The 13,377-nt window shown below is 40.3% G+C and overlaps 1 protein-coding gene across 1 annotated transcript in view; it reads left to right on the top strand.

Moving 5' to 3' along the window:
* Nucleotides 1-3,695: 3,695 nt before the first annotated feature.
* rgl2 (ral guanine nucleotide dissociation stimulator-like 2) overlaps nt 3,696-13,377 on the top strand; it is a 31,920-nt gene continuing 22,238 nt past the window's right edge. Inside the window, exons 1-2 of the mRNA XM_085366681.1 lie at nt 3,696-3,888; nt 5,843-6,012. Coding sequence (XP_085222807.1) covers nt 5,854-6,012 — 159 coding nt within the window. The 5' untranslated portion in view covers nt 3,696-3,888; nt 5,843-5,853. The remainder of the gene's footprint in view (nt 3,889-5,842; nt 6,013-13,377) is intronic.

Genomic DNA, 13,377 nt, shown 5'->3' with positions numbered 1-13,377 from the left:
ACAACCAGAGAGCAAGACAAATGATTACTGCACACATCAAATACACATACACACACAGAAAAAAAAACACTGCATGATGACTACTGCAATACAGTTTGACTGAATGAGCAAAGATCACAGTGCAGCTACTTGAAACATCTTCCCTGCACTTTGCTGTTGTCTTCCCCTCTCCCAACATCTTAAAAACTTGAATAGATGCATCAAATGACTCTGCAGGCATTATCTCTGCACATTGAGCATTTGTTCCAATGCATGCACTCAAGTCAAGACAGACGCAGGATGCATTACAGTGTATGTAGCCTTTTGTGAGTCAGAAGGAAATCAGACAAATTTCGCTGAAAGCTGGCCGGTGAAGGGTACCTGTCAAGTCGAACTCCTTTCCGTCGGGGTCACAGTGATTCCTGGACAGGTTGGACATGAAATGCCCTCATCTGCTGTGGGTCTCCGCTGCCCAATTACTGCCAGCTCGGATGCGCAGCCTGCGTGTTTGCAAAAAGTGGATGATGTGCATGTATGTCCCTGTCTGTGCCAAGCGCCTGTGTGTGTCAGTCAAGCCGTCAGCGAGGAGGGAGAGGAGGAGGAGGAGGAGGGGGGACTGACTGTCCGTCCGTCTCTCAGTCTAGTTTGTCCGTCCTCCGCGGTGCCGTTTCGTCATGTTCCCGTCGCTTTTGCTCTCAACCCCCCCCTCTCCGTCACCACCTACTGATGCTATTAAGGCGGGTTTGTCAGAGCAGCACCGGAATCAAGCCGCCAGAGACGCCATCATCCCTGCCTCTCGCTCTCTACCGACTTGTTGTGACGCAGACATAAAACACCAAGATAGAGTGGGAGGGAGATACTGATAGAGGGGGATCCAGAGGTGGCGGGGGGGTCCTCCGCGAGAGCACCTTCCTGTGTGAGAGATTGACCCTAAATCGCTGTGACAAGGTGGGATTGTAATTTCTGAGAAAAGAAAGGAGGGTGGCGGTGCGCTAAAAGCCAGCGGAAGCAGCGCGCCCGGTGACAGGGGCCAATTAAGTAGCCAATTAGTGAGTTTAGCCGCCTCATTAATCGGTTTCAAACAAGAAGGGACCGGACAAGTTTAGGAAACCGGTGGGAAAAGTTTTCAGCAGTAGAAGCTGAGCAGGAAGATTAAACTGTTGCTTTTCAGTGCTGATTTTTAGCCGCTGCCTGCTAAAATGAACTGAATTTTGTGTTATCGTTCTTTCTGTTTTACTCAAGAATTTTGGGATAACATTAAACATTATTTAGAAAACACTACAATGGGATCCCAGTAGATTTAAAGCATATATGAGCTCAATGACTTGCAACACAACGTCACAGAGAATTACTTCCCATATAAACCAGATCTTACAATTTTATCTAAAAAATAAACTCCAAAGGCGACAAATATCCAGAGGCCATCTCCTCTGGGCTGTGATGTCTGATGGCTCACAAAAGAAAGAAAAAAAAAACACATGAACAAATGCACAGTGTCCCTAATTGCACCAGTTCCAGTCATACATCCAATGCAGGCTGCTTCATTGAGTTCAGTCTTGAATGAACCATGCACGTTGTTGAGTATGTAGGGTTACTGAAAACCTATTAACCGCTTCAGAAAAAGCAAACATCGGGGGGAAGCTGCTTCCAGAGAGTCACAGACACGTTATTAAATTGTAAACAATGCTAAATCACACCGGGATTTAGATTACTCTTACAGTTAAATTGCTTTAGTCGAACGGCGTGTTTTGCTGCTTTTGGCTGCAGGCTCATCCATCAAATCCAAGGTTGTGTTTGTTTGTTTTTGCTTTCTTTTCTTGTTTATGTCTTGCACATTACTCACACCAGTCGAGCGTGTGGTAACACCGCCGTGCGGTTCAAAATGGCCCCTGGCAGATTAAAAAAAGAAAAGAAAAGAAAGAAAGAGAGAAAGCGTAAAGTGTCATTTTCCAAATGTGGCCGCTGGGTGGCGAACAAACACCAGAACAGGAACTCTACTGAATCAGGCCTCTCAGTCTCATAGACTCGCAGGATCAGAGTGAAGTTCGAGAAAAGCCCCAGAGTTGTGATGATGGTGATGATGATATGAGTAGGATAATAAGAAAGGAAGAACATTTAAAGTCCTCATGGCTCGTGGAATCTGTAATGTCGAGACTTCACAGGTTCTAAGACAAAAAAAAAGAAAAAAAGAAAAAAAAAAGAAGCTGAAACCTTGACATCATGGGTTTTTATTGCATGTGATGGGTGTGTTGTTTCTCAAGTTCCTTTCCGTGTCACAATTTAAAATGCATTTGCCATTACAGTCACACAGTAGCTGTTGCACTCTGAATGGTAGCATGGCCTACTTGTTACAGATGAAACCATTCATCCTTGAAGGAGCAGAGAAGGCAAATACTAACATTTAACACTACAGCAATGCACTAAAAACAGCATTAGATAATTACTTAAAATATGAAGCTAAACCTAAAAGTGTCTAGACTAAATGTCATGGGCCTGGGGGTTGGTCTGTGGGCTTTGGGTGAATACCGATCAGCAGATGAGTTCAGTTGTGAGAACAGGTGTGTTTCTGGGATTTCTCAGTGAGGTGGCACAGGAGTGACCAACAACTAGTGAGGGACTTTTCTTAAAAAAATATATCAAATCAGTTATATGAGTTAAATGACTCATATTGATCTTAATTTGCAGTCCTTGTGAATGCATTACAAGATGTGACTGCCCTGTGACAATGTGGCACACATAAGCACAAGACGCATGGTGATGGCACTAACAACGGTCTGGGTACAACTGTAAGGGTGATTTATTCTACTTATCAGTGGTAAAAATAAAGAGCAATATCTCTCCCGTTCTTTGAGCTCAGGTTTGTAAGGTAAAGACTGTTTCATGCGTGTGTGTGTGTTGACTTTTCAAAAATGAAGAATGTATTGTTGAAAAAGTGCCACAAGTAGCCCAGATTATGCCCAAGAGTGTCTGCTGTCTAGGTTTGCATTGTGAATATGGATGTGCAAATATCCTTAAGGGTATATTAGTCTTAAAGGGGCCATCTGAATTTTTCTACACATTAAGCTACACCTACCAATCATGTGGGTCAACCTGTGAAAAGTCTTGCGTACTGCAGAGAGAACCTGCATTAAAATCTGAGGGTTCAAGTTTAAGCTGCTTCAGTAGCCTAACGTGGATTTATGAAGTCTGGTGATACAGAAGATAGGTCAGAGGTCAGGTTTACTTTTAGGTGTATGCGTTTAACAGGGACTGCTTTATAATTGTTATTGTAATATATAGGTTTATCAAAGTATCAAAGCCAATTTAATGGGGCCTGTTTTTCTGCAGTCAGCGTTCGTTTAGATGAAGTGAAGATTTTATGGATGTAAAGACTTTCAAAAATGAGGGAAAATGTGTTTGCGTGTGGTTGTGCGTACACGTGCTCGTGCGCGGTCACGCTGTCTGCCTGCTGGTCCTTGAAGTAACATTTCCCCGGAGGTGACGCGTACGGCTGTTGCGGTGTGTCGCTATCCACACTGTGGGAACTGCCCGGAGAGACGGGTATGTTGCCAAAGCAGTGAATGCACAACGTACAGGAACTGCGACGTTAGAGCAAGAGAGAGGCGGAGAGAGAGGGAGGGGAGGGAGGGAGGGAGTTTGCAGACAGACCAAAGTGCGCTATCAGCTGCTGAAAGCTGGACAGACGAACAGTGTGGAGAGACCGATAGAGGGGCGAGAGAGGGTGGGGGGGCGAGGCGGAGGATGGAGACTCCCTCGTCGTTGTCGGCGGTGACGGTGGTACAGATGGGTGCGACTGTCCTCAGCTGAGCTGGCCACCGATCCAGTTGCCCCGGCGGTCATCCAATGCAGTCTGGATCGAGCTGACCGCGGTTGCATAGCGCACATCCCGCGAATGAGACTTCGCTATCAGTAAGTTGAATTGTAGCTTCCTTCATTTATCTTCCTCTATTTGCTTAATTTTTATAGCCTAGCTCTTAATTTTTACGGCCTTCGTGTCCCTGAGTGATTCGCAGCAGGAAGCAAATGTCATCATCTGTCACTCTGCTGTGTTTAAATACACGCGTCAAACTTTTACAGCCCTCACAGTTTCAAGCTCCATTCTCGTCTTCCAGCCCACATCGAGACTGAAGCTGTCATTAGGACTGTACATTGCTGTAGCACCACCCCACGGCTACATTTATTAAACAGAAAATAGGCACTATGGGGTGTGACTTACTGTAGCCTAGTTACTGCGTTATATGTGTGTACACCTCAGTCATATGTGGCTGTTTGCTTTGGTCAGGCCAGTGAATAGCAGCCTTTCAGACTTCTGCATAACCGTTGGTCAGCGGGATCATATGCTGCACTGGTAATGCTTTGTTTCCCCTGCAGGCCTGCTCCCCTTTCCTCTCCTGGTACAAACTTGCTTTCTTGAGCAAGAATATAATGAACCATCACAAACCCGCAGTAAAGACAGAGCATTATGCAAGAGAAAGTTTAGGGTTACACAAATTGTGAAGAACCAATACAAAATGAGTGGAAACAAGGGAGTGCCATTAATGCATTTTTAGACCACACACTTTTTACGTGCTCTTTCTGATCAGATGGGTCATGTGCCTTGCTCAAAGGTCATCTGAACATGCTAGCAGGGCAGACTCTGCTGTTCTGTTGCTGGTCACATCACAGCCATTCTGTATCATTTGCTCCAGGTAAAAGTAAGAAGAAACTGTGAGGCACGCAACATTTATTAATATGCCAAACTGCACAACTGAGCACCTTAGCATGTTTTTTAATAAAAATTCTTCAGGTTAACATAACTGTTTATGTGTCTGTGGTTGACATTTCCATCACCCTCATATCACTCCTATACCCGCCAACTGTCTCGCTCCACACCTCTTTTCCTGTAACAGTGTTTACTTGATGTTTATCTTCAGGGCAATCTAAATACCAAAGAGGGGAAAGGGAAATGGAAGGAGGGGTTGCTATGCAAATCCAGACCTGCTGTAGGGCACAGTCAGTGTGTTAAGCAAATCAACTCCAGGATACCATTTAGAGTGTTGCTTTTGTTTAAAATGCAGTTTAAAGGCTGTCTTAAAGTTTTTAAAGCTATAACTGATAGTTTGTCCAATGTGGAGCTCGAACATGTGAAAGTATTCACAGGTGATGGAACAAGGCACATATGACGAGCGTGGCTATACGTCATAAAGTTACAGTTAGTTTATTTACTGGAAATGACTGATGATTACTTCTTCAAACCTTAAGTACAAAATCCAGCTGCCCAGTGGTCACACATTTAGGGACATCATTCTGTACACTGTTACAGCCTTTCCTCATTTTATGAAACAAACTAATTATTAAGAATCTAACTGGAAAATAGAAACATTTAGACTTCTCACATTTGTTATGTAACTGTCTAAGATAAGACATTAAAAAGCATCAAAATAAAGAAAATACAAGTTAGTTTTTGAGAAGAAAAATCGAATTCAAGATAAAAAAAAAAAAGCTCTGAGAAAAAAGTACTGTGCAGTGCAGGAATAAAGAGTCAAGTTTTAAGCTTTGATCTAAAACCTAGAAAGTTGGAGTGAGTGTCTGTGTTTCTGACAGTTTGTTTCAGATTTGTAGTGCTTAAAAGGAAAACATTGCTTTTCTATAATGAGTTTGGACATGTTAAATGAGTCAGTTGTAGAAATTTAAGTTAGTTTCTGGCTGCTGGCCTGATGTGATCCACTTTTATTGCCTTAGCCACAGCTTTAGCACCACTGTCTGATACTAATGTAATTTTATACTTTTATGTTATAAGGAAATGAACATGTGAGTACTTAATTCATTCCAACAGCTTCTTAAGAAATATCTAAAACATTTCTTATGTGTCTCTTATCTGCAGCAGCTGGCACCATGCTACCCCGTAACATACGTACAGGTGGTTATAACCTGCCAGGGGTGGAATCAGACAATGTGCCCCTCATTGGCTTTCGACCTTTATCACCTGACAGAGGAACCATAAGTGGCCACTCAGGGAGGAGAGCCGCTGACGCTGAAGTGCAAAGTTCGCAGGTGAATGGTTTTTACTTTGCCTCAAAATGGATGGATGGGTGTTTTATATTTGTATATTGGTGTTCCCAACAATCACAGAAAAATATGTAAGTTTATTCAGTGTAATGTTACCTCTCCCGCCAACGACCTCATATTGTTACTATGGCTTATTTGTATTGTAATCTGAAAATGTTACAACAACTTTCAACATGTTCACAATGTGTTCTGACCATCGATAAAGGCGCTAGCTACAACTAAATTTAGCTAATAGTAGTAACTGGCTAAATGAATAGCTTATTCATCTAATGGATATTACAGCAGTTAATGCTGTAAGCTAATGCTATTTCCTGCTATTTTATTAGAAAGACGTTGTATGTTTGTGGCTTTAAGAAATGTGTGAGATTAAGTCAAGTCAGATGTGGCCCACTGCGCAATTGCAGCACAAGCAATGGGAGCAGCCCATTCCTTCATTTGTGTTACTGACACTGCATTGCCCAATCTAATCTCTTAACAAGACTGGCCCCTCCCCTACCTTCGCTGTGCACTCACATTTCGTGTGGAAGAAGTGTCGAAGGTGCTACTGAAAAGCTGACAGAATAAAAAGAAACTAATAATAAATGCAGAAAAATCTGTCAAATTAACCAACATGTTAGCTGTTGCTGCTGTTGGACCGTGAACAGTAGTACCAGCAGCATCTAGTAACAGCTAGTAACCACACCTCAAAGTCACAGGAGGCTACTGCTTCTAGCACCAGCTGTGGAGAAGTGAGGAAGAGACGAGGAAGATACAATTATTGTGGTAAGAAACTAGATGGAGGACAGTAATTTGAAGCGAGAGATTTAAGGATTCAGGTAAAATGAATGGGTGCTTTTACCATGAGCCACTGCAAATAGCAAAAGTGTGGCTTTTAATATTGTAACCCAACAAACTACTGATTAAAACCTGCTTCAATATCTAAAATCAAACAAAATGAAATAAAATATAAACGTACATTGGCGTTTCCAACAATCACAGAAAAATATGTTTTTTCAACATAATCTTACTTTTCTTGGCTACCTGTCTGTTTCGCCATTGACCTGATATCTTTACTATGGCTTCTTATGTTGTAATCTTATAATGTTTCAACAACTTTGAACAAGTTCACAATGTGTTCTGACCATTGAAAAAGGCGCCAGCTACAACTACATTTACTGAATATCATAAACTCGCTAAATGGATAGCTGATTCATAATAATATAGCATTTAGTGCCGTGCAAGCTAATGGTGTTTCATGTATATGCATTATACACATATATATAGATACAGTGATCAGTGTGGGTTTTTTGTCCCAGTCCAACCCTGATCTGAAATGACTGTGAAAACAACAGCTCCCATGATTTTTCATAGAAAATTGCTACTTTCGGACTTTTGGTTAAATAGAGGATAGTCACAAAATAGTACAGAATAAAGTGGGCCTTTCTAGCTCTCGCCCATAATTGTAACAGTTATGGGCTAAAATGTTGGGTTTTTTTTTTACCTGTTTTCAATTAGTGCATGAACAAAACAACAGATGTTGTTTGATTCTTAGATTTTATAAAGGTTTATTACTGTATTAATTTACCTCTCTGTAAGTATTAGTATTGCCACAGAACCACAAGCCACTTGACAACATTCGCTGACCACTAGAAGGAAATCGATTTCAAACCACAACCAGGTCCTTCTTTTATATGCACGTAGGTTTCTTTTTTAAGTTATTATTCTTGTGTAATCTGCAGGACTAACTATTTAGAAATTTGTCATAAAGAGGAGAATTCTTTAATTCCATCCATTTTCTTAACCTTTTCCAAGTCAGCATTGAGGGAGACAGGCTCTGGAGCATATCCCAGCTGTCATGGGGTGAGGGGTGTGGTACAGCTGGACAGGCCACCAGTCTACCACGGGGACATAGAGACAGATAATCATTCACACACAGTGCAACTCATTTATGGATAAATTATCTTGTATTGCCAGAATACTAGTATTTTTTGGCAAAATTTGGTTTCAAAGAAAACAAGTAGCAGTGTTTAGCATATAAACTGTTGTGTGTTTGTGGAAAGAGGCTTTTTTCCCTGACACTATCACCTGCCCTCTGGGTGAACTGCAGCCAATGTTGGCACAGTGGAACTGTTCTCAGCAGATTGGTTTGGTCCAAAGTGGGAAAACTGCATAGTGTGTATTGGAAAACATCAATTACATTGTACATCTTTGCTGTGGAAAAGAGTCAGATGAACTTGTGACATATCCCAGAGCTTTGTTCTGTGGGACTGTGTTGATGGTATTTGAGTATTGACAGTCATATGCTTTAGTAGGTTTTCTGATGTTGACACAATAAATAGATCTCACAGAGCTGAGAGGGGATTAGGAGACTGTGACATTTGCCATGGCCTCACTGGCCATCACAGCTAGGAGCATTTAGAGCATTGTCCCAAGAAACCGCGTGAGCTGCCTTGGACTGTATAAACAGCAGATGCGGTAGGCTGCTTTTCAGCCCTAAGGGAATAAAGCCACTGTGACTCAGACAGAAAAGCCAAGATACAGATGTATGAACGCGTGTGTATTGCACCATGGCAACACAAACACTGCTATTTACCATAAAGTGAATAAATTCAAACTAGTAGAATACATGAAAACACTTTTGTTATAGAGCTAATGGTTAATCATGATAACAGCTAGCAAACGGATTTAAGAAAATATTGTGTTTGTAGTGGCAACCCTTATACAACTCATTTAATTCATTTTGCATTGAAATTTAATCTTGAACACTTCACTTCAGCTATAGGCACGTCTAAGTTTTATGTATAAAAACTGCATAAAAATAAGCCAGTATCAACAGATGTGTAAGACATTTACAACAGGTAGAACAGAGCAAAATAATCAATAACATTAAAACATCACGACAGATCTCTTTATCTAGTTTTTTTTAAAAAACAGCCTAATGGCATTAGTGGAATTGCTAGCAACGTGTTAGTAACGATCTGTGTGTCGGTCCAATGCTTTTGTCCTGACTGCAGTGTCTCAGCAGGAAGTAAATGCTTAAAATGTATTTTAGACACTAACAGACTGAGGAAGAATAAATCGTACTAATCGTACTAATTGAACTGTTACAATTTACTCTTCTTTCTCCTTGCTGTGATTTTTTTTAATGACAGCCATGCTATGCTGCATATGTATTTACATCCTGCACAGGATGTGCTGTAATACTATTGCTCCTCCCCCGATGCTTCTTTTTCTGCCATCTTATAAGTAGGAAGGGCATGTGGTGTAAAACTCTGCCAAATCAAACATGCGGTGATATCTCCTGCGGTGACCCCTTGTCCCAAGTGAGCGGCCAAAAGTAGCCTCGATTAGAATAAAATGTTGTTTTAAAGGTCAATAACACTTTGGTTTATGACCAAATTACTGCAAAACTAATGATGGTCCTTAGTTGTACTTGTGTCCCTGCCTTACTAACATACTACCCATGTTAGTAAGGCAGGGAACATAAAGCTTTGTATATTTAAAGAAGCACTTAAAGACATTGTTTCTGCACTGTTTATATGAAGTTTTTTGTTTTGCCACATAAACTCCTCAATTTGACTTTGTAAAAGGGAGTAAAACTGACTTTAGGTTAGGAAGTTAAATGTTCAGGGCACAGGTAAATTTCCCACGAACTTTGCGTTTGTTAATGTTTAATCATCTGATAGTGAGGTTTTCTGAGCATTAGCAGACTTACACACACATGGTCAAATGCTAATTTAAGCTGAAGGCAAGACTACTGTTTGAATTCTTCTTACACGTACAGAACTTTAGCCTTTCTTAAGACCAACGTTGGAAACAAAACGGTTGTACTGGTTCCTAATAATATACTGACCAAGCTTCATGCCCCAGCTTCACAGGGCTCTTTGGTTTACTTCTCACCAAGTCTCAAGAAATGCTGCAGCTAAAAAAAGAAGTTACACTGACTTGCTTTCCAAATGACCAGACTTCCTCTCTGTTCGTGTCACATGTTGTCTGCTGAAGCTCGCATTAAATAATGCATGCTGTGGCCTGATCAGTGGATGCAGTGTACACCTGCTCTCCCCGTAAACAGTATCTAGTATCACAGGCTGTCTCCAAGGACAGGCTGTCAAGTGGAATCCAATACGACCTCTTGTTCATTCTTTAATGAGGGAAACTTGGATGTGTGATTCAAGATGCATAAAGTAACCTGTGGCATTTCGAGCAAACATATTGTAGCAAACTATCTGCAATGTAAAAATGTAGAAGAGTAACAGGAGTGCTTTGTTTTATGTTTTGACAACTTTTCCAGCACAGCTGATTGCTCAATCCTGAGCATTCAGTCTGTACATCTGAAAAACAAACAGCACAAAATAACATATTATTATGCATATTATCCACTGAGCGAAAGCCTACTGCTATGTTGCTACTCCTCTGCTCTGTTTTAACGTGTAGCCCTACAAATCGCTAAGTTTCTTATTACATGCAGCAATTGTAAAACTCAAATTTGTGGATGTGCAACTGTTACAATTTCAAAATGTTACATTTACTTTATACAAGATAATTGTTATGTTGGTGTTGCAGAAAAGAATCTGGGTAATAATGTGGTAACAGTGGGAATAATAAGGTAGGAACAAGAAGGTAATAATATAGAAATGACAAATTATTACTACTTAGTTACAAAAGTAATATCCAAGTAATTATATTGTATGATCATTGGTTATAGCTGAGAAATACTTCAGTAACTTAAATAATTAGTAACCGTACAGTAATATAGTGGTAATAATAGGAACCTGTTAGTAATAAATAGTGTACTATGGTAATATATGCACATTGTGGTAGTAACTAAATAACAATTAAGTAATATTGGTTTATCTTTAATATAGCACAAGACAATTACTTGCATATTAGTTTGGTAATTAAGCAGTAATAACTTGATATTTCTGATAGTAGAGCAGGTCACCTACCAACTGGAAAGTCAGTAGATCGATCCCCAGCTCTTCCTGTCCAGCTAAGATACGGAACCCTGAGTTGCCCACAATGAATGTTAGATGTTAGATGATCCATTCCCACACAAGTATGAACTTGTGTGGGAATGGATGAATTGGACTTGTTGTAAAAATCACTTTGATTGCTCAAAAATTTAGTGGTAGTAACACGCCATTTAACATTTGTTTCCACATTATTACCAAGATGTAGTAGAAAGAACATTTGTGTTTTCTGATTATTTTATAGATAACAAAGATAACATAACGCCACCTGTTGGTCAGGTTGTGAATTTGCTGAATGATCAAGTGCAGCATTGGTGTTATGCAACATTTTTGCGTCTTCTCTCCGCTGCTCTGCTCTGTGTGAGGGACCCTGAAGCAATCACACAGAGTGGTCAAGTGAACACAAGTGAACAGAGATGATAATTACTGGCTAAAACTAGTTTTGCACAGTTTTCTTTTACTGAAAAGTAAAAAAAATAAAGAGAGGGAGGCACATTTGTTTTGGTCTAATATATCTGTACTCTAGTAGTCCTGTTATCAGGTTATCTGTATCAGGTTACAGATCACACGTGTTGATAATGCTCTTTGCATTCTTGAGCCTTTTGGTTTTTACTGTTCAAGCAGATCAGTTCAAGATATTGGTGTTAAACAGTTGTATATTTCAAATGTATCCTTTCATTTTTAACATTTCATCAACCTGATATTTGCAAGATTTTGTTTACAAGTGTACTGTTGAGTAATTTTAAAACATGATGTAGAAATACAAGAGACGCAAGCTTATTTACTACTTTAAGAAGTGGAACAAGGCAATAACTCCCTTTATTTGTCCCTATTTTTGTTTTCGTGTGAATGACTTCCCATAACAAAACTGTACCTCATAGATTCATTTCAAACAACAACAGGTAACCTGTCAGTGAAGTTACGAGCCTGTTTGGTCTGGACTTTAATACTTTATTTAATCACTTTCCTGTTTTAATATAACCTCAAGTTTGCACATAAATAATTTTCCTATTTTGGTGTGAGAGAACCTGATTGGCCAGCACAAGACCTGACCTCTACCTTACCCAGCACGTTTTGGATGAACTAGACTGCTGATGAACATGAGCTGGGTCTTATCAACCAACATTAGAGGCCAACATCTTTCTTGCTCTTGTGAATAAATAAAAACACATCTCTGCAGCTGGCTTCCAAAATATGGTGGAAAACCTTCCCAGAAGAGTACAAGCTGTTATGGTTGCACTTTAACACATTATTTAATGATGAGACGCGCCCCAAGCACATATGGATGACCACATATAAGCATGAGCACGAGCATTTTCTAATCACAAAGTTATAATCATGTAATAAATTTTTTTTTCTCTTTACGATGAATAGGACTTCGGCTACAGAGTTTTACTTGAAACACAGTAGATAACGGGCACCAGGGGATAGATAGATGAAAGCGTGAGAAGAGGGACAAACAGAAAGATAGGAAGGAAGGGGTAGGGGTTTTGAACTACACAGAAAAAAAACAATGGTTATCTTTAAATAAAGCTTCAGAAGATATATTTACGACCCCCTGTTTGCAGGAATGCCTTGTCTGGATTGAAAATGGTGGGCGTCAACAGTGTATTTGTTTAACGTCAAAGGTATTCGGCAGAACTAATTGGATATATGTAAGGGAAATGGTTGAAACTGCTGTTTTTTGAGGAAGGAGGTAGGGTTAAAATGAGAGACGATTTCCTCCCTGTTGCTTTTCTGGTTCTGTCCAATAGCTGACATAGTTGTTCAGCTTGTGGAGGTGACGCAGCCTAAACTTTTGATGGAGAAGGGAAGAAAAATAGCTTCACAACACGGCAGCACGTCCTGCTTCCTGTGTTTGTCTCCACTTATTATGTGCTTCCTGTAGGCAAGGAGGTGGAGGGACTTTAAGAAAAGCACAGCTCAGTGCCCAAAGAGAAGATCCCATCTTACAAAGAACATAAACAAAGGGTGACATTTGGTAACAACAATGGATCACATGGGTAAAATCAACCCTGTGTGTGTTTCTAAAGCTTATGAAATCACTAGAGATCCATGGATAACAGCTGCACAGTACTCTTTTTATGTTAGGAATCAACACATGCCCCCAACCGCAGTGGCCTATAATCATGATCCTTATACAGCAGCCTTTGAGGCAGCTAAACTCAAAATTACACACATCTACTGAGAGGTTTCTCCACAGAAAAGACTATTTTATCTGACCCAGATTCAGAGTGGTTTTAGAAGACTGGTGCTCCACTGAATATACTTTTACCTCCTAGCAGAATCTCAACACAACATCTATGTCTGGAACAAGGAAACAGAGCAAAAGCTAGTTTCCTTTGCATCAGAAAGGCCCACAATATCACTATACTTCACAAGGGATCAGTGACAATTTTAA

Source organism: Diplotaxodon limnothrissa, linkage group LG11 (assembly GCF_057381915.1).
Source record: "Diplotaxodon limnothrissa isolate DT_005_m linkage group LG11, D_limnothrissa_male_GT1.1, whole genome shotgun sequence".
Taxonomy (NCBI): domain Eukaryota; kingdom Metazoa; phylum Chordata; class Actinopteri; order Cichliformes; family Cichlidae; genus Diplotaxodon; species Diplotaxodon limnothrissa.
This window is presented reverse-complemented; position numbering and strand designations above follow the sequence as displayed.